This window comes from Dendrobium catenatum, unplaced genomic scaffold, assembly GCF_001605985.2.
Source record: "Dendrobium catenatum unplaced genomic scaffold, ASM160598v2 fragScaff_scaffold_873, whole genome shotgun sequence".
NCBI classification, from domain to species: domain Eukaryota; kingdom Viridiplantae; phylum Streptophyta; class Magnoliopsida; order Asparagales; family Orchidaceae; genus Dendrobium; species Dendrobium catenatum.
The window spans coordinates 293,550-312,763 of NW_021319335.1; the positions used below are offsets into that span (position 1 = coordinate 293,550).

General features: G+C 34.1%; 1 protein-coding gene across 1 annotated transcript; it reads left to right on the forward strand.

The window, feature by feature from the left end:
- Nucleotides 1-3,859: 3,859 nt before the first annotated feature.
- On the forward strand, nt 3,860-8,151 carry LOC110115866 (VAN3-binding protein). The gene is made up of 7 exons (XM_020849261.2): nt 3,860-4,182; nt 4,521-4,634; nt 5,889-6,270; nt 6,797-7,057; nt 7,480-7,529; nt 7,619-7,676; nt 7,773-8,151. The coding sequence occupies exons 1-7, from the start codon at nt 3,940-3,942 to the stop codon at nt 7,994-7,996; spliced, it is 1,332 nt and encodes a 443-aa protein (XP_020704920.1). The 5' UTR covers nt 3,860-3,939; the 3' UTR covers nt 7,997-8,151.
- The last annotated feature ends 11,063 nt before the right edge of the window (nt 8,152-19,214 follow it).

Consider the following 19,214-nt stretch of genomic DNA (forward strand, 5'->3'; position numbering starts at 1 on the left):
GGAAGGTTTTTTATGTGCTTTTGGGTTTAATGGGATTCATTGGGATGTAAATCAACTCGATTTACTTGCTGTTCAGTCCCTAATCCGGTACTTACAAAAGTGGATGTTTGAGTACAAAGGTATTATAGTTGAAGGAGATAATGCAAATGTTTTCAAACATCTTCAAAAAGGTTACAATCTACTTAAAGCTGTGGACGATCGCAATGAGGTACCTTATGGTTTGAAAGATTTCAATTTGCTTATGTTTAATTGGGTAGATAGAAGTTGTAATAAGTTAGCCGACTTGTGTGCTAACATTGCTTTGAATCATGCTTTTATTTGGGATGATATTGCTATGTGTAGTATTCCTCTTTCTTTTTTATGAATTTTAAAGGAGGAATATGATGATATTGGTAGATTGTAATTAGCTTTCTTTTAATAAATTTGCCTCGACATTTCTTCAAAAAAAAAAAAGGCTCGCTGGATGTGCATTATGGTCCTTTAGTGATTAATATGTTCGTACAGGTCATATGTCCCATCATATGAATCGATACTTGGTATATTGAATCTTATCGGAATAGGGTGCTAAAGTATGGCTTCAGTCAGGGGTGATGACTCCTAAAAGTCCCGTTGATGAAGATATTATCATATATCTCCTATGGGGAACTCCTCTCAGACTAATCTTCGTAGTTCATGCCGTATGGCATTACGAGGGAGTTCAGTGATGTGCTGTTGAGCTAAGTCCTCGAGGACATCTAGAGGAATAAGATGCTGGTGGCTTGCACGGAAAGGATGGGTAGAGCATGTCATCTCAACAAGCTCGTTTTTTGGATGTGTTAGAGGGCGCATCCTTGGCGGCGGAAGGGGAATCTCGACATGAAGATGTTCAGGTTGAACATCTTTGAGTCCTGGTGGATCTTAAGGTAGAAGAATATCTTCTTGAGGTGTTAGTGTCGGTCCTCGAGTCTCTCACAAGAGTTGAAGGATCTTATTTTGATACTCTTCCATCTTTCTAATTCGATCTTCTAAGGATGGTCTGGATGTTCCTTCCCCAGTGGGTTTCTCCCCTGAGGTGAAAGGAAGTAGATGCCTAGGGTCCCTGATTCATAGAAGCATTCATGGATTGATGTGAATTAGAGCGAGAGGCTCCCAAGATGCGATGGTTATGCATGTTGGCCATTGGATGAGTACTTAAGATAGTGGGATTGACTCTTCACATAGATGGTGCTAAACTGTTGCGGGCTAGAATATATGCAGTGATAGAGTTGTAATTTTACATTTTAACATTTCACGGATATCCAGCTCACACATAGAGAACACAAAATTTTTACATGGAAAATCCTGAATAAGGGAAAAACCATGGGCCCTAGCCTAGTTGAAAAGATTTCACTAGAATTTGAGTTGAGTACAGTGGGCTGACTTGTCCTTGAGGGCAATATAATTACAAATGTTAACTGTATGGTTGAAGTCTAGTGTTAAATCTGGCATCACTTAGAAGTTGGGGGATTAGTTAGTAGTTTGACTGTTACTTGGTAGAACTCTGGTGTTAGTTTATGGTTTGGCAGAGTTTAGGGTCTCACGTACTGGTCTGGCAGAGTTGAGGGCCTCAAGCGGTGGTTTGGTGAGGGTGAGGGCCTCAGGTGGTGGTCAGGCGAAGGAGAGTGCCTCAAGTGGAGGTCCGGTGAGGGTGAGGGCCTGAAGTGGTGGTTCGGCGAAGGCAAGGGCCTCAACTGGTGGTCCGACATTGGCAAGGGCCTCAAGTGGTGGTCCGGTGAAGGTGGTGGCCTTAATTGGTGGTCTAGTGAGGGTGTTGGTCTCAAGTGGTGGTCTGGCAAAGGCGAGGGCCTCAAGTGGTGGTCCAGCAGAGCAACGATATCAGGCGGTGGTCTAGCGGAACCCAGGCCGTGGTGGAGGAGGAGCTTCTTTATTCTCTTCCTTCTCTTCTCTTCTTCTCTTCTTCTCTTCTTGCTTGGATCTCCTTTCAAGAGAAATGAGCGGTTTATTTATAGATTTCTAGAGTAACATGGCCTATAAATAAGTGAGAGATCAAATGTAAATGGGGAGTGGTTGGATGGAGGGCTGATGTTGAATCCCTTGATCATGGATCGTTTGATGGACATTTGAATGTCTTAAAGATGTCAGAATTCGATGATATTGGGCTCGTTGGATTCGTCTTGTCAAGCCTCTCGATTTTACTATAAGCACGTTATGTTTGAAAATCATTTGGTAATCTAAATTGTGATTCAAACCTTCCAACAACGCTTCTAACCTTTGATTTGGACCCGTTTGGGTTCGGATTGGGTTGGATTTGGTGTCTTTGGGTTTGTATTCTTGAGGAGCTCAGTTTGACTATAAGTTTGGTGAAATCAAAGTTCGGATTGTCCCCAATTTTAATTTTAGAAGTTTCCAACTTGACTTTGCATTGAGATTCATGCCCGATCAAGATAATTTTCTAATGACATATCAATTACAAAAGAAGAAAAGAAATAGAACAAATTCTAAAGAGGAATCTAAAGATATCAATCAGTCTCACTACACACGGTCGTGACCCCATCCGTGACTTGAAATCAATTAAACTACATAATTATGAATTCAATATGGTGTTTCATTCTTTCATCTGGTTTCATCATTATCAGCACCACTAAAATATCTTTATCATTTTATCATTACAGGTAACTTTCAATAAATAATTAAGCGTCATCATCCTTTGCCCATCGATGTAATCAATTATTAATTATAAACTACAATCAATATAACATCGTAAACCATCTTAAAAAGAAAAAATCATCATCCTACTCTCTTGTATATGGTATTATGTTTTAACAACAAACTCGAACTAATTTTAGAGCCTTCCTTTATTACATATATATATATGTACTACATTTGCTTCATATTAGTTGTATGAATCTTCCTTTCAAGCATGAAATGCAATATGAAATGTTGAAATAGTGAAATTTATAAATCTAGGAAATTTTGTATAATACAATAGCATCAGAAAAATCATAACTTACATTGTAACTAGTGATATACAATCATATTACAGTCAAAATGTCCATAAAGTTCATATCTATCATATACAAAAGCTTACACGATAAAAGTGTGGTAAATAAGGAAAAATTATATTTTTATCGATTTAGGAGAGATTACTTTCGTTAAACTCAAAATCATTAAAAACTAAAGTAAGATTCAAGTTACTTACGAGGATTAGAAGAATTTTTATAATAGAAGTGGCAGACAAAAATAACAAAAACTCACTTTCTCTCTCTTCTCTCTCGCTCCTCTTCCTCTCCCTCTCCCTTAACCTTTCTTCTTCCACGTCAAGCAAGCCAAAAGTACGAGAGAGGTGGTGGTGCTAGAGTCTTCTAGTGCTTAGGATTTGATTAAAATATATAAAAAATAATTTTAGTTGTCTAGCCTCGCATTGCTCTGACCCAGTGTCATGGTGTCGCATGTTGAATCAAAAATTATTGTGTAACAAAGGCTTCAAGCCGCGGTGGTAATTTCTATCAATCAGATAGCTGAATCACTCTAATTCAATCATAAATTCAAAATTTTATTTTAAAATATTTTTTTATGTTTTGAATTATTACAATTTGAGATTGGTATGTTAAATGGATTGGTTGGAAAGAATGAATTCGATAATTATATAAATTTTTCAAAGCATTCTAACATCTATATGCCATGAAATTATGAGTCGTTTAAAATCCTAGATCTCTCTAGATAATGAGAACATTTTGACCATCATGAGACAATTAATTTTCTCTCATAAAATGGCCAGAAATCCGAATGAGGCAAAACTGTAATTAAATCACCGGTGAATGGTTCTCAATGCCCCAAGTTTTAGATAGAGAAAGGTCAAACAGAAGCGACAACCCCAACACTTGTAAAATAGAGTACTCCGTCCGAAGCGCTCTGTATTTCCTCTAAACATACAAAAAATCCTCCTTTTCCTCCCACAAAATGAACGCCGCTTGCGATCACTCCGATCTCCGTCCGCTGGAGACACCCCTCGACCCAATGGAATTTCTTTCTCGCTTATGGAGCTCCTCAACTCTCCATCTCTATGACGAAACTCTAGCAGATCATGGCTTCGCCGGAGATCATGAGTCGGCGGCGTCGCCATGTATGACGACTGTCTCCGGCAACCCGTTCTCCTTTGCATCTTCTTCTACTTCCCAACTCGTTCTTGATCGACTGATGTCTGTAAGTTGATATTTTTTAAGCAAAAAAACAAAAAAGAACATAAATTCTCCTGAAAAGTCGCATCTTTTTATTTTTATTTTTTCCCCTTTCAGAGCTCTGTTTTCCATTGATTCAAATACAAACTTTGCCGAAGAAAAATAATTTTACATTGAATTTGATGTGTTCTCTGTTCTTTTCATATTAAAACCTGACAGTGCATAATTTTTCAATCAATGATTTATTTCTCTTAGTTAAAAAGAAGTTTTTTTTCCTTCATATTAGTTTAAATTTCATAACGGAATATTATTTGATCTTCTAATTTGACGGTTTTAATCTGTTTATTTCGTTCTGTTCTGTAGCAAGAGATGTCTCCTCGGAGCTCTGGTCGTCTCTCCCACAGCAGCGGGCCTCTCAACTGCAGCTATCGTATCAACAGCCCCCAAGTCTCCCCTTCCGATCTCAACAATCAGAAGGTCTTATATTAATTGCCTATTAATGAGATACAAATTATGTTAGGATTAATTTAAAAGTTATCGAATTTATTTTAAAATTAATATTATATATAAGAAATTGTATTGTATTAATTACAAAATAAATTCAATAATTTTTTTTTAAATTTATTATATGTAATTTATATTCTAATTTTCTGTCATAAATTGTGAATGCACCAAACATTTATTAAGTTAATTGGTAATATAAATCTTCTCTGGTATAAAAAATTATTTTTAGCTTTTTTTATACTCCCAAAGATCAAATCAATATAATTTAAATCCTTGGATGGTTGTGGGTTGATGGATTTAACAATCAAAATTCATCTCTGTACATTGAATTTATAAATGTGATCTTATCTTTAATAAATTAATATATGTTAATTTAGATGTTGTCTATCTCATCTCAGAATATACTATTGTTGTGTCAGCTTATATAATTGAAGATATCTTATAAGAGTAAAGGCTAGTTTTCAAAATTAAATAATCTTAAAGCAGCTTTCTAGTAAACAAAATAAAAAATTTTATTAAAAAGTTGTCTTAAGAAATTGTAAGAAAGACATCACAAATGAAGACGAGGCCTTCTTTAGATAAACCTGAAAGTAATACTTTTATATATTTATTTGAAAGCAAGCGTACAAGACATAACAATGGCTTCTTCAATCTTCTTCCCCCACCATCCCTACAAAATAGGAGAGAGATATGAGTTGGAGAAGTTAAGGGATGCCTTAGCATCTATTTTGTGCAGACACCATACCGTCTAGAGGTGAATTAAAACGCGTCACATCAACTGGTACATAACACTAAACAGTCGCGGTATACAATAAAAAAGTGATGTGGCTCGTTCTGTTTTGCCACCAGATGGCATCCGTATCCACACAAATAATTTTCACCTATTTGTGGATAAATTATTCTGTGCAGACACCGGATCGTTCGGAGGCAAATCAGAATGTGTCATGTCACCTGATACATAATCGTAGTACATAGGATTATAGAGTTATGTGGTGCATTCTGACTCACCCCTTGGACAACGTCCGTATACGCACAGAATAATTTCACTTGTGATAGTATTTTCACACTGCACTTTTGAAATAATTCTAATTATTATTATTATTTTTTGTGACAAGGAGCAACTTATAATAAAAATGATTGGAATATGAATGATGAATAATTGCATTAGCACCAAACATACCCTACATCAGGTCCTCAAAAAATTTCGTCTTTTCTTTAATTTTTCAGTACATCCAAGCAGTATCTGGACAGCAGCGGCCGTCAGGCGGCGGGAAAACGGTGGGGAAATGGCTAAAAGACCGACGGGAAAAGAAGAAAGAAGAAGCACGTACACATAACGCACAATTACACGCGGCAATCTCATTGGCCGGGGTTTCCTCTGCGGTGGCGGCTGTGGCGGTTGCGACGGCGAGAGAGATTGGCCGGAAGGAGCGCTCGGCACAAACTGATATGGCCGTGGCGTCGGCAGCTATGCTGGTAGCGGCGCAGTGCGTGGAGACGGCGAAGGACATGGGCGCCGATCATGACCAACTCGTTGCCGCCGTTGGATCCGCTGTTAGTGTCCGCAACTGCGACGACATTGCCACTTTGACAGCGGCCGCAGCCACCGGTAAGTTTAATAATTAAAGATTGGGCTGTACTTTTTATCAAGAAATGCATCTCACGCCCAAGAAATTAGGGAAAATATTAGGTGAGTGAGTATATTCTGATTAAATTTTAGTCAAAAAAAGTTTTAAACCATTTAAAATTTATTTTAAAGTAAATGTGGCAATCAACTGCTTGTTTTTGATAATCTAAACAAAAAATTAAGGATTTTGACATATGAGGCCCAATTTTTGTCATAATTGCTCATTATAATGGAGATTATTGTTTCTTAAAACAGCTTTTTAGTATATAGATTAAAATGTTTGTACTAAAAAAAATACCTTAAGAATCAGTAACAAAGCAGTTGGAAATGAAGCCTAAGTATGTACTATTAAAAAAATAACAGCTTTGTAGATGAATAAAACATTTATTACTTTTTTTAATCTTATTTTTCTTAATGACTGAATTTACATAGATCATCTAAAAAATCTTCATGATAGGCTGATAGCAAGATAAACCTTATTGTTTATAATTACTTTACTGTTTATCAGCTTTGAGGGCAGCAGCAACACTGAAGGCCAGGACTTTAAGAGACGTATGGAACAGTGCAGCAGTGATTCCTGTAGAGAAGAGTGGAATGAGTTCTCTGCCGGAAAATCATCTCGATCACCAGAACAAGCTTAACAGCCCTGCGACATCCGACGGAAATGACAGTATTGATACAGGATTGAACTATGAAGAGAACTTTCTAGGAATCTGCAGCCAGGAGGTTCTTGGTCGAGGTGCCGAGCTGCTCAAAAGAACCAGGAAAGGTAGTTCAGTTGGTAATTTTTTTATATACAATTTAAAGAAAATATCATTTTTGGAATTCATTAAGAAACTCATTAAGTATGTTTGGCTACAATTAGGATTTAGCAAATCTTGCACATGCGGATTTAGGCTTCGTTTGAAATGACTTTCTTACGCTTCTGAAGCAGCTTTTTAGCACAAAAATTAAATTTTTTGTGCTAGAAAGATGCCTTAAGAAGTAGTAAGAAAACGACGAAGCCTGAGTAAATTCTGTGGGCATTAAATTTTAAAATTGTTTGATATAATAAATGTTAAATTTTGATAAATCATAATAAATTATTTGACATATATTTTCAAAATATGGCATTAAAGTGAAGGAGAAGAAGGGGTATACTGATTAGCTCCCAAGGTTCAGATGAGCTCATTATGGCTGCATTTCTTTCAGGTGATCTTCACTGGAAGATTGTCTCAGTTTACATCAGCAAGAGGGGTCAGGTAATTTTCTCTTTTAATATAAAGCTCAAACTGCTGTGTTCTTGGAGAAGTTTTTGGCGCATATTTTTGTTGTTGAATTATACAAGCAGGTGATACTAAAAATGAAGAGCAAGCATATAGTTGGAACAATCACAAAGAATAAAAAGAGTAAGAAATCAAACTTAATTATAATTGGATATTCTCTAATGTTGATATATCGATGAACACCCTAATGAGTACTCCTCTGTTACAACTGGAGTGTAGGTGTGGTGATAGAGGTTTGCAAGGAGGTGCCGGAGTGGTCGGGCCGGAATTTACTAGAAGGAGGCGAGCAGCGGCGGTACTTCGGTTTGATGGTCTCAGAAGGTAGGATTATAGAGTTTGAGTGCAGGACAGAGAGAGAGCATGAGATTTGGACAGAAGGCATTACTCACCTGCTTGACATCTCCAGAGATGGGAGGAGTCGCCGGACCTCGCTGAAGAAATAGTTGCAAGTTGATCTGTATGAAGAATACCATCTAGCAAGCCATGATCATACCTTTGTTAAGTTTTAATTTGATAAGAAATATTAGATATCAGTATATATATACGTGACAGTGTCCTTTATATAGTCATCTATAAAAAGGAAGTTTTGCATGGTGAAGAGGTTTGATTCTCATATTTGAATTTGGAATATTTTCCTAGGAGTAGTAATTAATTGAGCAATGCCAACGTCTAAACAAGGAAAAAAATAAAATTTTTATACTACTGAACAAAGACACTACAATTTGTTTCCATGGTAAATTTCTCCTATTTCACCAAAGGCCTATTATTTACTCAAAGGCTTAAGCAATGCCAACATCTAAAGAGAAAGAAGTCACAAAAACATGTAAAAAAACAAAATCAATTGATAATGAATAAAGAAACTAAGATTTGTTTCCATTGTCAACATCTAAAGGCTGAAGTCAAGCATGGCACAAGAAAATATGTGACTCCTGCTACTATTGCTGCAGTAGGGTTGCAGCTTCCTAGCTAGTATGACTTTACCTGTGTAAATTAAAAAAGGTTTTTCAAAATTTTCTTCTAGTTAGAAAAAAGGTTTTTCAAGTTTTTATTTATTTGTGTAGGACTGATAATGTATCTCAATTTTAAACTCATCACAATCAATTTCTCGGTCAGATAATGTATCTAAAAAAAAAAATTTCCTTAAATATTTTATCAAACACTCATGAGTGGAGAAAATAATTTAAACACAATTTCTCTATTTAATAGTACTACACAATCGATCTCGTAATGTACAATTAATTATCCTAGAACTTAAATCAAATATATGATAAAACTAATAAAATTAAAATTCAGCATAACTTATTATACTGTACAATTTTGATCCTACAAGACGGTCAATTATTTTGATAAATACCTAGTACAAATTTTAGATTTTCAAAATAGACAAATTTTAAATTCCGAATTTTGAAATTTTAACTAATGGTACTGTATGATCTTAATCATACCATTTGAATAGTAATGAACTTGCCTATTTCAATATGTTTATCAAGCAATTGAATCAAATAAAATCTTAATTATGAATCATATTATGCAATCTAGATAGGACAATACAAATGATAGAACTCATGCTGGACAAACCATTATTCATCCAAGATGAATGTTGAGTTGATTCAACTGATTGTACTATATAATTCATATCGTACAATCTGATCTAATAGAACTATAAAATGGATTTTAAAATGATCAGGTTGTACGACCCACACTTTGTACTACACGATTAGTATATCATATTTAAAAATTAGAGTTTATTTTAAATTAAAGTGAATAACTAGAGTCATTTTTCTTTAAGAAAGTCCGTTGGAGAGGAAGAGGTATTTCTACTTAAGAGAGCTTGTCCAAACCATTTGAGGAGGAAAAAGGTGAGGTTGAAAGATTGTTCATTGTGGAGTATAGGGTTGTGTGAGGGAGATTGCATGGTTTTTCTCTGCGGCTGCACATTCGTCCTCTAGGTTGTGTGTTGAGCACTCTTGGAAGGAAGAGCTAGGAAGAAAGTCTGTTGGGCGAAAGATTGTTCTTGTTGAGGAGGCTAAGGGAGCAAGATCTTTGCCGATGGGAGGAGCAGAAAGAGGGTAATGGCATCTCTGCTAGGTAGGAAGAAGGATGGAGGCATCATAGATGAGCTCGAAAGCAGGAGGGAGTTTAGGATTTTTGGAAGGAAGAGTTTATAAAGATCATTCTGCACCTGGGAATGAAGAAATGCTTGTCCACCCCCCAAGTGAAAATGAGTGGTTACTAGTAGAATTCTTAAAGTGGAGGAGCTATGGGGAGAAGACGTAGCTCAAGTTTGACCAAATCACTATAAAATCTTGGTTTGCATTTCTTTTACTTTTTTGCATTTTATTTCTTGCAAATTTTATTATTTGAGATTTATGATTTTAAAATTATAGATATTTTATTAAAAATTATTATTTATTTGAACTTATTTTATTAAATTAAGCATTTAGTAATAATCTAATGCTCTTAAAAATAAAACAAAAAAAATATATTTTCAAGTACTTTTTTTAAATTTCCACTAGTGTTTTAATTATTTTTTTACATTACAAACTACATTATTCCTTAGTTAAAATTTTAAATAACCAATTCACCCCCCACTTGGTTGTGCTACAACATCATCACTTTTGACAACCAAATCATCGACATAACACTCCAATTTATTGTGGATAAGTTCATAAAAAATTTGAGTCATAGCCCATTGGAAGGTCGCACTAGTGTTCTTAAGTTCGAAAGGTATAACCTTATAATAGAAGACCTCGATAAGTGTTATGAATACATTTAATTTTTGGGAGATTTACCTACATACCACTTAATACTATGTTATTTACATATTTAACACCTAAAACTTTAATATTACATACATACCACCCATAGTTCATTTTCATACCAAATATGAGTGGTAGAAATGAAATATATGAGTGGTAGGAAAGAAATGTAAGTGGTATATTTGATATTAAAATAACATAGGGTGGTATTCATGTAATATTAAAGTTTTAAGTGTTAGATATGTAAATAAGATGTTATAAAGTGGTATGTATGTAAATTTCCCTTAATTTTTTGCATTCTAGGGTCTTCTTAATTTGGTTGTATCTAGATTAATCATCCATTAAGGAAAAAATTATACGTCAAGAGGCAATATACACTATGAGCTCTAGCATGGGTATCAAGAACTTAGCTTTGGAACAAGCCTTATTCAAATCCCTTAAGGCTGACATCTTAGCTTCACCGAAAATTCCTAAACATATAAAGTGAAACTTTGTGAGGGTTGTTAAACCCTAAAGAACTAACCTGAGGCTAACCAAGAGCGACCGGGGGGGGAGCGGGGGGTGAATTGAATATTTAAAAAATTCTTTAAGAAAAAAAAATCTTTTAAAACCATTTCAAACCCACACATGATAAACGACATAGTGGATACGAAAATAAGTAAATTTCACAACAATGAAATAAATCAGAGTTAACAGCCACACAGATAGTCATAGAAAATAAAGTGGGGAAATAATAAAAGAAATGAACATATCATAATTTATAATAGTTCGGTCAACTTGACCTACGTCCACTCCTTGGAGACTCCCTCTCTAAGTATTGCAATAAACAATAGTGACACTCATTTTGCTACTGCAGCAAGGTGGAGAAGCATGTACATATGATGTTTTACCTCCCTGGTGTGGCAAAGAACCATGACTCTTTTACTGGAAAAGAACCTCAACTCTAGTTTCACCCTCCTAGTGACGGTCAGAGAATCATAACTCTATTTTCACCCTCCTAGTGATGGTGAGAGAATCATAACTTTATTTTCACCCTCCTCGCGATGGTGAGAGAATCTTAGATCCATTTCCACCCTCTTAGTGATGGTCACGTTGTGAATCTGATTTCATGAAATATTAATGATAACAAACACTTCTGTTTCTCTATGACTGCCTTGTCTACTAATATTTCAGGTATACAAGATCAAACTATAAATTGAACTAGCTCAAAATTGAATAGATTATGACTGAGTCAGTTTTTAATATATGATATGTTTCTTTTACCTTTTCTTGACTCATTTGTAATAATGTGGGTCCTGATGTTAAGTAACCTTGTACACAATACTTGGGGAAATTTTTTTACTATTTTAAAGTTTTCTATTTTTGATCACATCGTCTGGGACAATCTAAAAATTTGCATGGACGATCAGTTAAAAATAGAAACCCTAATTAGGGCATCATGGTTAAGACAACAGCAATAAGCACATCAACCTGGACGATATTAGTATCAGTCAGAACGATTAGGCTCAAATCAAAAAGAATATGTCGCAAGAACTATTTATGCATATTTTATTTTTGGACATTGTACAAGACATCATCCTGGATGATGCAGTGCAATTATGCCTAAATTAATCTGGTAATTAAGGAAAGCAATTAAGGTTTGATTGCTCGATTATATCATCCTAGACGACCACAGGATCAACCGGGGCGATCAATTCACAAACCTTAGTTCTTCTTGGATGATCAAACATCGAACTGGTTCCATTCAGGGCAATGTTCTGGATGATATTTGACGTTTTATACTAATTGGTTCAGATGATGTCCTAGATGATCTAGCTATTTTTCCATTATCCAGACATCCATTTAGGGCGATTATTTGGACGATATTCGTTGAGTTGAACTAATCATACAGGATGATGTATTATCATCTTGGATGATATTTGATGATTAGTTGCTAATTAGGGATAATTTTGAGCCATTGTTTAAAAACTCTCTTATTTTTTCAAGGAAAAATCTTTTGTTGCTGTCCTGACCTAAGAGAGTTAAGAGGGAGGGAGAGCAAGGGAGAGAGAGAGAGAGAGGATCTTATGAGGGAGAGTTTGTGAGGGGTTTCACAAAGGTTGCTTCAAGCAAGGATTGATCGTCGTATTCTCCGATCATCATCCTTGGTTCCTTGGGGGTTCCAGAGAGGTCTACTTTAGCATTTGATTGAGATTCTCTGTCTGCTTCAGGAGGAAGAAAAAGAAGTTGGGTTCTCTTCCTATTTCTGGAGGAAGAAAAAAGAGTTGGGTTCTCTGCCTCACAGGAGTTGGTGGAAAGGAGTTTTCATAGGGGCTTCTCCGCCTTACTGTGAGAGAAAAAGGAGAGACATTGTATTTAGTGCAATACTCAGAGGAGAGGCTCCGAGGAGTGAACGTAGGTCGGGTTGACCGAACCACTATAAAATATAGTGTGTTCTTTCTTGTTGTACTTTCACATTTAAATTTTGCACTTTGATTTCTATAGTGAATCTTGGTTTGATTGTGATTGTACTTTTGCTTAAAGAATTTTTTAAATATTAATTCATTCTTCCTCTTGGTTAGCCTTGGGACTAGTTCATTAGGGCTTAACATCCCTGTCGAACTTTCAAGTGGTATCAGAACCGTATTCATAAAATTAAGTTTTTGAAAACTTTTAAATTTTGATCAATGGCTAACTTTGGTAATTATAATACTTCAGAAGATTATTCTATTACACAACCACCTTTGTTTGATAATATTCCTTTTGATTTTTGGAAAACTCGCATGTCTACATTTTTACAAATGATTGACTATCGCATGTGGATGCTTGTTAAGGATGGTTATACATCTCATAAAACTAATGGCATTACTATTATACTTCTTTTACTGAATGAACTCTTGATGTTAGGGATTTAGCTCAACTAAATGTAAAATATTTGAACTATTTTTTTTGTGTGCTTTATAATCAAAAGATTATATACGTATTTTAACTTGTGCTAATAGTAAAGAAATTTGGGATAGATTGTGTATTACTTATAAAGGAATTAATGAAGTTAAATAATCTAGGTTGAATATTCTGTTGCATGACTACAAAATTTTTCATATGAAACCTGCTGAATCTATTTCTGATACATATACTAGGTTTACTCAAATTGTTATCTCATTGTATGCTTTATGAAGAGAGCTAGCTAACTATGAAAGAGTAAGTAAAATTTTGAGATGCTTGTCTTCTTCCTTTGATGCTAAGATCACTGCAATTACTGAATCCAATGATTTGAATACTTATTTTATTGATAACTTAATTGGATCACTCATTGTTTATAAGCAAGGAGTGAACCAAAGACAACTTGATGTAGGTGAGTGAAAAAAGAATAAAACTATAGCACTGAAGGCCAACAACATAGACACTGATTCATCCGGGTCTAAAAGTTATAATGTTGCCTTAATCACGAGGAAATCTAAAAACTTTCAAAGGAAGAATCACAAGCACAATCAGAAATGGAACAAAGGTAAAGGTATAAAAAATTTTAAAAGTTCTTTTGATGTTGTTTGTTATGAATGCATGAAGCTTGGATATGTCAAAGTTGATTGTCCTATACTTAAGGATCACCCAAGCAAGAAGAAGGGTGAGGAAAAACCTAAGTACGAGAAGGACAAGAAGCGATCCCAAAATGCTTACTGGGCGGATTATGCATTTGACTCATCTGAGACTGAAGCTGAAGAGGAGACAATAAACTTATACTTGATGGGTGATTATCTTGATCAGTCTGACCAAGAAGATGTATGTAAACCAACCTATGATCAATTACTTGAAGTTTGTGAGAACATTTAAAACTTAAGAAATCTCATACTAGTTTAAAATTGGAGTTCTCAAATTTACAAAAAGAGAATAAAATTTTTAGTAAAGATCACACTCAAATTGATAGCAATCACATGTCATTACTTGATGAGTTTGATAAATTAAATAAAAAACATTCTGAGTTGGTTGTTGAGCATGATTCATTGAAAGCATCATACATCTCACTTGAAATTGATTTTAAAACTTATATTGAAGAATCTGAGCATAGGGAGCACTATTTGAATATTGATAATGCTATTTTAGAAAGTGCTAACTCAAGGTTTAAAGCTGAATTAAATGCACTTGAGAGAAATAGTAAAACACCCATACTTGATCTAAAGCCAAAACTTAGGAAGATGCATTATAACCCGAACATATTAGTAAATCCTTTTTCAGGAGTTAGATGTATTTTATGTGGCATGCTATGACACATTTCATATACTTGCATTGTTCACCGTAGTACACATTGGGTGTGGAGATCTAAATTGCATGATTCATAGCATACCACACATGCATTGCATTCTTCTTTTTATAAAAAGGGACCCAAACTTGTTTGAGTTTCTAAATCTGACATTTCATTATTTTATAGGTGTGCTCTCACCAAAGGCCTCATGAGAGCATATGGTACTTCGATAGTGAAGGCTCACGGCTCTTAATTGCATAAACTTGCTGCATGTGGTTCGATAGCTTAATTTATAAAAAATACTGAATCTAATTTATCAAATTGCATAATAAATTTATGATATATAAAAAAATGTAGTAGAATGAAATTGTTTTCATTTCAACCATCTCAACTCCAATTCGATTTAGATTTTCAAGTTCACATAAGGAATTATCATGCAAATGAAATAAGAAGCGATATAAAAATTATTAAGATTCATTTACCCTTCAAGTTTTAATAATGCCAGAAATTACTTAATAAACTTTTAAGTCAGAATAGAAGTATATTTATTACAAACATCAAACAGTATTGTAGAGAGTTTATTCATACAGTACAATCCAAGTCTTACAGTATGAGTTCAATTGTATAGTACGATGCAAGTGTACAGTATGATCAACAGAAATATATTTTTCTTTAATTATAGATTTTTCTAAGTAATGAGCAGATAAAAGAGATCTAAGAGCATAGAATCATCTAGAAAGAAAAAATTACCCTTTGAAAGTGAAGAAATAAACACACAATAAAAGATTTTTTCTTTTAATTTAAAAGGATAACAACATAATAAATGTTGGAAAGAAAAATGTAATACATAAACAAAATAACAAAACATAAAAAGAAAATATTGACATAAAAGAAAAGAACAACACAAACAAACTAGAACATGGATGGATTATGATCAGAAGGTGATTATGGAGGTGGTTGGAAGAACTCTCTAAAGCTATCATATTATTGCTGGATGGAGGTGAACTATTGTTAGATATTTCTAAATTGCTCCCTGAACCAACACATATGATTATCATGTTGTGTTTCCTGTTGATCCAGGCGAGTCTCAAGTCTGTTAAACTATTGAATCAACTCCTCATATGGGTAGTGTTGAGGAGGTGGTGCAGGTGCAGGATCAGCTCCAGGGGAAGCTTCTCCTTCTTCATCAAATAGTAGGTGTTCTATCTTATGATCCCTATGAAAGAGCATTTAGATGGAGGCATTCAAAAAGAAGATTGGAGTGTGGTTAAGAGGAGCATCACATGTGATGTTGTATTTTTTATATAAGATATACCCAATCACATGTCCAAGAGTGATTTTTCGCCTTCTCCTAGTGGTTGGGAGTCAAATGGAAGTGAGGTTTTGGATGTAATCAATTAAAATTTAGGGTTCATCCATTTTGGTGTTTTAAATTATAAAGTAGGTGATAGTTGAAAGGAGGGGAGTGATATTTATCTAGTCTCTAGCTTTAGGGATGATAGATGTTCTCAAAACGTACTGGCTAACCCTGACATTTTGATTTAGAGTGTGAACCAAGGGTTGGTGGTAGTTCAATGCAGCACTTCAAAGTAAGAGATTTACAACACTCCAATCAAAGTCAGATCTAGAGGCCATGATAAGAAGTTTATTTACTAGGGTGTTTAGCTAAAGATGGATTCCTATAACCTCTTTGTGATTTCCACATTATGACAACACACACGGGAAGACATTACAGGAGCATCCCCACTAATCCTAAGGTTTGTAAGGAACTCGTATAAGATTTCATAGTGGATGGAATAGGTCAAAGTTAGAAGAAATTAAAGTGCAATGGAATTGAAGAGGTTCATTATCAAAAAGCTTAAGGCCTGTTGATTAAAAAGACTAGAAGGTGTGATATTGTCTTCTTTATATTTTTGGTAGGCAGCTTCATAAGAAGCTACCAAAAAGCGATCATCGGTATGCGAGAGGTGGATGTACCCTGGGTTTGTGTGACTACGCTTTCCACCATCAGCCTCTACAAAGATTGTGGTTGCAAGAAGGAGGATTAGAAATATTATGTGAAGAATTTGAATGAATTGAGGTTGTTTAAATAGAAATCCCCTTGATCTTATAGTATGATTGTGAGATTGTACGGGATGATTGTGAGCAATCAATTTGGCCAAAAGATCAGTCAAAAAGATTTTTTGATCGTTGATCCCTATGAAAGTGCATTTAGATGGAGGCATTCAAAAAGAAGATTGGAGTGTGGTTAAGAGGAGCATCACATGTGATGTTGTATTTTTTATATAAGATATACCCAATCACATGTCCAAGAGTGATTTTTCGCCTTCTCCTAGTAGTTGGGAGTCAAAAAGATTTTTTGATCGTATAGTATGATCATACATCAAACGGGATAATTAGAGACAAGGATATCATCCTGAGGAGGTAGGTAATCTGACCTTTGATCAAAAGGTTTGTACATTATGAACACGTATTTGTATGGTACGAATAATAATAAATGTTATACTGACTAAAATGAATTAGTACAAATCTAGATTTACATGTGGATCATTCAGAAGAACATGTGTTTATAAAGTACACTTGTCAATCATAGATTCAATCTAGTTCATCCATTGAGTCAAGGGTTGGATCAAAGAAGTGTTATACATATCATACATTACAAAGGTGATTCATACAGTACGATAGAGGATTAAATTTTTCTTTTATTTTGCAGGAAAAAATAGTGAGGTTTAAAAAAGTGGTATGTGGATGATCGGAACACAATAACAAAGAATGATAACAACAAAACAAAAAGAACAAAAATAAAATCAACAATAAGAACAAATTAAGGATTAAAAAGATAAATTAAATAAAATCACAAATAAACAAAAATACAAGATAAAATACATACGTTAAGAAGCTTATGAATGGTTGATTTCAAGTGATAAGAAATAAATATCGAGCCCAAAAGCCACATGCTCCCACTGGGTCTTTTGTGAGAGCACTTAAATCTAGAGATCATGGAAGAATAATTTTAGAAGCTTGTATGTCTACTTTAGATTCATCTAGAACATAATTAGAAGAGGAACTGATAAATCTGAGCTTAATGGAAAACAACTATCTTGATTAGTTTGATCAAGATGAGGTATGTCAACTTTTATATGATGTGGTGAGTGCTTAAGAATATATTTATTTTGAAAAGCCTTTATTTTTTCTAATAACATTTCATTAGCACTTTCAAGAGCATATATTTTAATTTTTAAAGAGTGCTCACTAAGGTTTTAATACATGCTTCTAACTCTTTAAATTATTATTATTTTTTTAAATCAAGATGCAATGCTTTCAAAGAATCATGTGTTTCAAATAAAGCAGTATATTTCTTATTCAATTTATCAAACTCATCCAGTAAAGCCATATGATCTTTATCAAAATCAGAACCATCCTTTTTTAGCTTTTTTTTGCAGAACTGAGCATTTAATTTTCATGCTAGTGTGCTTATTTTTTAGTTTCCTATATGAATCATGATTTTTTTTTTAAACATTAAGTAATTCATCATTTAAAAGTTGACATACCTCATCTTGATTAAACTAATCAAGATAGTTGTTTGCCATTAAGCATAGATTTATCAGTCCCTCTTATAATTATGTTCTAGATGAATCTAAAGCAGAGTCAGCTAAAAAGGCTTTCTGAGATCTTTGCTTGCCATTATAGGACTTTATTTTTTCTTCAATATTCTTCTTGCTTTGGTAAACTTTGAGATTTGGGCAATCCGTTTTAACGTGCTATGGTTTCCAACATTCATAATAGACAATATCATTAAAAGCTTTAGAATTTCTATAATTCTTACCTTTGCTTCATTGTTGATGATTCTTTTTCTTTTTTCTTAGAAAGCTTCTGAACTATCAATTCATCATTGCAATTTCTTCATCTCCTCCATTAGAAAAATTGTCTAAATCATTATCATTTAAGGCTATAATTTTCTCCTTCTTTATATCTCCTACATCAAGCTATCATTGGGACACTTCTTGGTCTTAGGCAATGAGTGATCCAAGTAAGTTATCAATGTAATAAACATTTATATCCTTGAATTCAGTAAAAGTAATAATTTTTGCATAGTAGGAAGAGGGTAAACAATATAGATTCTTATTTACTTTTTAAGAATTTGATAATTCTTTACCTAAAGCATATAGGGATGTGATGATTTGTGTAAATTTAGTATACATTTCAGATATAGATTCACTAGATTTCATGAGATAGAGTTCATATTCATGGAGCAAAAAATTTAACCTAGATTGTTTCACTTCACTTGTTCCTTCGTAAGTAATGCATAATCTGCCCCAAATTTCTTTACTAATAGTACATGTAGATATACGCATGTAATCTTCATATTTCAAAGCATAAAATAAATAGTTTAGGCATATTTAGTATACATTTCAGATATAGATTCACTAGATTTCATGAGATAGAGTTCATATTCATGGAGCAAAAAATTTAACCTAGATTGTTTCACTTCACTTGTTCCTTCGTAAGTAATGCATAATCTGCCCCAAATTTCTTTACTAATAGTACATGTAGATATACGCATGTAATCTTCATATTTCAAAGCATAAAATAAATAGTTTAGGCATTGTTGGTGGAATTTTGGAAAACAGGTTTTGAAAAATATTAGTTTTCTTTGGGGATTTTAAGATTAAGGTTGAGTTC

Excerpts from the sequence above, each read along its gene's own strand:
- LOC110115866 (XM_020849261.2), top strand. The coding sequence starts at position 3,940 with ATGAACGCCGCTTGCGATCACTCCGATCTCCGTCCGCTGGAGACACCC. Across the intron at positions 4,635-5,888 it reads CCGATCTCAACAATCAGAAG|TACATCCAAGCAGTATCTGG; the intron begins GTCTTATATTAA and ends TTAATTTTTCAG. Across the intron at positions 7,058-7,479 it reads GCTCAAAAGAACCAGGAAAG|GTGATCTTCACTGGAAGATT; the intron begins GTAGTTCAGTTG and ends CATTTCTTTCAG.